This window comes from Zingiber officinale, chromosome 4B, assembly GCF_018446385.1.
Source record: "Zingiber officinale cultivar Zhangliang chromosome 4B, Zo_v1.1, whole genome shotgun sequence".
Classification (NCBI taxonomy): Eukaryota; Viridiplantae; Streptophyta; class Magnoliopsida; order Zingiberales; family Zingiberaceae; genus Zingiber; species Zingiber officinale.
This window is the reverse complement of record NC_055993.1, coordinates 108,778,323-108,782,969: the sequence shown is the minus strand read 5'-3', so window position 1 is coordinate 108,782,969 and position 4,647 is coordinate 108,778,323. Positions and strand designations below refer to the sequence as shown.

At 38.6% G+C, this 4,647-nt stretch overlaps 1 protein-coding gene across 1 annotated transcript; it reads left to right on the top strand.

The window, feature by feature from the left end:
- Positions 1–3,501: 3,501 nt before the first annotated feature.
- Positions 3,502–4,312, top strand: LOC121977821. Its single transcript, XM_042530245.1, has one exon. The coding sequence runs from the start codon at positions 3,514–3,516 to the stop codon at positions 4,048–4,050; it is 537 nt and encodes a 178-aa protein (XP_042386179.1). The 5' UTR covers positions 3,502–3,513; the 3' UTR covers positions 4,051–4,312.
- Positions 4,313–4,647: the final 335 nt, after the last annotated feature.

Genomic DNA, 4,647 nt, shown 5'->3' with positions numbered 1-4,647 from the left:
ATTTAAGGATTGAGTCAGAACTTCAGTGAATTAACGGATGAATTTTTCTTAATACACAGTTGATCTAAGAATATTGAACTAATTGACCATCTACGAGCACTTCTCAATTTATCCTGATGGTAGATGGAAAATTTTCTTGGGACCATGTCGATTATCCCAAGATTACACATCTCCTACCTATATTCCCATCTAAATCTTGAATCAAGGTCATGTTGTAGTAGTTATAGTTTTATACCTGTTACAACTGAGCTGTCATACAGTTATAGTAGTTATGATTTAGCAAGGGCGGTCCTGAGAAAAACTAGGCCCGGGACAAAACTATAGATTTGGCCATTTGGACCCCTCCCTCTTACATTAACTTAAAAACTCGAGGGAGGGCAGCACGGTGAAGGACGGTGTCGTCGTGCCGTCGCGCTGTCCCGGCGTTGCGCCATCGTGGGGAACTTCGGAGTTCGTCAACGATGACGATGAGGGGAGGCACGACTAGAGGGAGGGCGCAGCAAGAGGGAGGACGACTGGGCGAAAGAGAGCTAGGGAGAGAGGGAGAAGGAGAGAGCTAGAGAGGGAGGGCGAGTTCGCTTTGGCGAGGAGGGAGAGGGCTAGGGCGAGAAGGTTTCAATTCGGCGAGGAGAATTCGACGAGGAATTTAAACTATATATTTTTAATAATATATTAAAATAAATTATGAGGCCCCACCCAAAGTGGGGCCCTGGGTAGATGCCCTGCCTACCCCCCACCAGGGTTGCCCCTATGATTTAGTAGCTAATATAATGTTAGGTAAGGTAAGTTTTGAGAAGTCATAATTTTGACTCGAATTGAATCATGAGATACATAATATATCAAATTGAAGCTCGTTCAGAAATCTATAATTGATTATCAGGTGAAACCAGTATATCTCGATTTCAAACCCAAAGATGAATTGTTTAACTTATTAAAGAGGAATAAAATTCTTCATAGCATCCGAAAAGGCTTTAAAATATATTTTTTAGGCCTAAGGTTAGGCCGTTATAAATACACACTATGTAATAACTACGAAATCATAATTATTATAACACACACTGGACTCAAGATTTAGATAAAAAATATAAAAGAGAAATAATAATATGAATAATGTAATAGAGCATAATTTGATAATTCTACATAGGGTGGGGCACCATCTTGATAATTCCAAAAATAAAGGGGTGCCCTTTTATTTTTTCCCTTATTTTTTATATATATAATTCTGGTTTTCGAGCTTGTGACTAATCAAAAGGTAGACGGTCTTATCCTTTAATTGGTGTATCAAATAAATCTGAAGCACCCCTTATGTATGTATTCACCCGTGGCATGTAATTGTAGTACCATGAGAACTTATTATTCTTCTTTCTTCTTTCTTTTTCTTTATAGGCTCCATTTGAGGAGGTGAAGTTTCCTGACTACTTAGGTGGGATTAGAGCGCCACCGAAGAAGTTAGTTGAAAGAAAGCATATTGAAGAATGAAGAAGGTAGTTGAAAGAGAGCCAAAGTGGATTTTCATTCAAGTTGGAAGTAAAAGGAAGGGTAGTTCAAGTTAGATGTAGATAGCCAAGGTGGATGTGACGAGAGTTCAATTAAGGTGGTCCATGCAACCACTCAATTTCTAATTTAAGTGGAGGTTTAGAAATGATGAAGTCTTTGGGCATCTTCAATGCAAGATTTATGAGAAGTTTGTAAAATAAAAAAGTTGAATAAAAAGTCTTGAACCATTATAGAGATAAGGTTTGAGGTTTGTAGTTTAAGAACAGTAGTGAAAACACAAACCTATTCTTTTGTGTCAAATTTGATGCAATCTGCATGAAACCATGCAACTCATGCTATGACATGGATCATAAGAAAACTCATTTAGAGCTTTAATTATTGAAGATATTTCAATGAACTTTCATATTGTTGATGTAGCATATTGGGATTTTGAAAAAAAATTATTTAGAATTCTAACCATTGGAGATGCCCTTAAGACTTTGATTACTTTATTGTGAAGAAAAGGTGGTGAAATCGAGAAAAATGAGATCGAACTTTAATAGCGCTCTCAAGAAATAAATGCTAATATATTTGTTTAGCGTGGTTCATCGACCCCTACACTTCTATTGTCAATGAATCACTTTTGGAAAAATATCACTATCTTTCTTCTTCTTGATCAACCAAATCTAAAGAAACCACTTAATTACTAGCCAAAGATTACAAAAGGGAAGAGCACAAAAGAAAATACAAATTAAGCTAACCAATCCTATTTTATCTACCTTAAAAGCACCCCAAAATCATCTTTTTATAGCCTTTTAAATCTTATTCTAAGTCTGTCTACTGCCCAACAATTGATTGCTTTATTTTCATTAGATTATTAGTGCAAATTTACTTGTGATTCAATCATTATCGTGCAAATTTACTTTGTACTACATCAGTAAGCAATCAACTCATCAATAACTATCAATTAATTAACTAATGTCAACACTGAACATAACCATGAACTGTTAGTGTTTACTTTTTTTAATTATTACACTCACATTGAGTAATTTATTTAACCAAATTTTCCTATAATAACAGCAAAATTAGTTAACAAAGACAGAATTTTATGTGCTAATATTTAATTGAGAAATAAAACTTAATTTTTATAAAGCAAATTAGTTTTTTAAAACTTTAATAATTTTTTATATCACACAATTTGATAAAAAAAAACTTTTATTTTCATTATTATAAAGAGTGCACTTTTTAAAAAATATTAAAATAATACATAATAGATAGAGTAGTTTTGACTTTTGTCATTGTAGATTTAATTAATATTGGAGTGTTCAAGGAATTTTAGTTACAACTACTTTAATTATAATTATTCAATATCATAATAATGTTGACTGAACTTAATATAGTAATTATATTAGAAAAGTTTTAATAAAGTTAGAGTAGTTTTGAGTAGTGCAATTTTAGTTAATATTAAAATAGTTTTGACCATTTTTTTTAATCCAATTACCGAGCTCATTAATCTTGAAGATCTAATTCAATAATATTTTTTCATTAATTATCAAAATAAATTAAAAACTATAAATATGAGCAACCCAACAACAAGAGTGATTTGAGCCCTTCTACATCATATTCTCATTGTTGCCCGAGGAAAAATAGTTTTGACATTGCTCCATTTTTCAGCATGCAAATTTTGATAAAATTGATTAAAATAATATTTTACCAATTTAATAATCAAAGGAAAGTGTCGATGGAATTTTTTTCCTCGTTCAGGTTAGCATGCTTTTGCTTGCATGTGCATGGCCACGTCATCCTTTCAGGCCAGATTTTGCATCCACGTCACTGTCTCTTTCTCTGCTTGGCCACCAACGGCAGCTTCACCGGCTCAGTAGGTAATCCAACCATCGTTTCACTCCTCCTCCCTTCTTCGCTCCCCCACGCCATACCGGCGCCAGCCTGTTCCCCTTCCCCTTTTACATATACAAAATTTCCCAACGCTTTAATAACTTCTTCTTCTTCTTCTTCTTCACTCATCTCCCGGCTGCCATGAGTAGCATCACCAAGCTCGGCTTCGCCCTAATCCTAATCCTCTCGCTATTCCTCCTCGGCCTCACCGCCGAGATTCTCTACCTCCTCTTCCGCCGGAGGAGTCACCCCAACTCCGACGACCCTGAGTGCGCCGCCGTCTCCTTCGCTGGCCCCACGCCCCGGGCGATTCTCTTCCAGGCGCTCTGCCTTAAGTTCAAGCACCGATCCCGCGTCGAACCCGCCTCCGCCGTCGACCCTTCTCGCGCGAAGGCAACTCCAGCAGGGCCGGAGGAGGCGGAGGCGGAGGCGGAAGAGGAGGAGGAGGAGGAGAGCGATCTGGCGCGGTGGCGCGCCATGTGCTTGGGTCCCTCAAGGGCTCTCTATACCATCAAGGAGGAGGAAGCCGAGGAGGAGGAGGAGGAGCGCGGAGACGACGAAGCAGAAGAGACGCCGTTCGCGACGCCCTGCGCTTCCCTGCGGTTCGACTCGCCGGCTCCATCTCCTCCGCTCAAGGTGGCGGAGGCCGGAGATCCCCCGTCGGGACCCACCGGCTAGGTAGAAGCTCACAGGAACCGCATAGTGGAAAGCGTACGCACGCCTGTAACAAACATTTATGACAGCTCACTGTTTCCTAGTGCAGTAGTCTATTTTTTTTTGCCTTTTATTTATTTACTTACCTTAGCTGAAACTGAAACATGCTTGTTTTTTACGCACCGGAGGAGGCATGTTTATAATTATAATTTTATTTTTTTAAAAAAAATTCCCTTGTAAAAATTCATGTGCAAATTAATGCAATTAGCAAATTAGAGGCGAGTCACGAGCAGCTGTTACATGCGCAGTAAATGCTCTGCCCTCGAATTATTAAATGCTTCTCCTGCCTTTCGAGTGGCCCTCATAAATTTGTATGCGGAGAATTTATGGCTCCCATGATACTGGCTAATCACCCAACTTGGGGAAAACAAAATCTTTGAGGCTCCATCACTCCTCTCAACAATGCTTTGGAGTGGCGCTATGATTGCCAGACTCTTTGACTCACTTTTGCTTTTCAAGTTCCTCGTGAGTAACGAGTCTCTCCACTTCTTTTACATTCAAACTTCGCTTTCAGCTCGCATACTCTTTTTCCAAAGGTATCTTTTCCACTGTTGCATGGCT

Bases quoted from the DNA above. Each gene is read 5' to 3' on its own strand.
- LOC121977821 (XM_042530245.1), top strand. From the start codon at position 3,514: ATGAGTAGCATCACCAAGCTCGGCTTCGCCCTAATCCTAATCCTCTCG.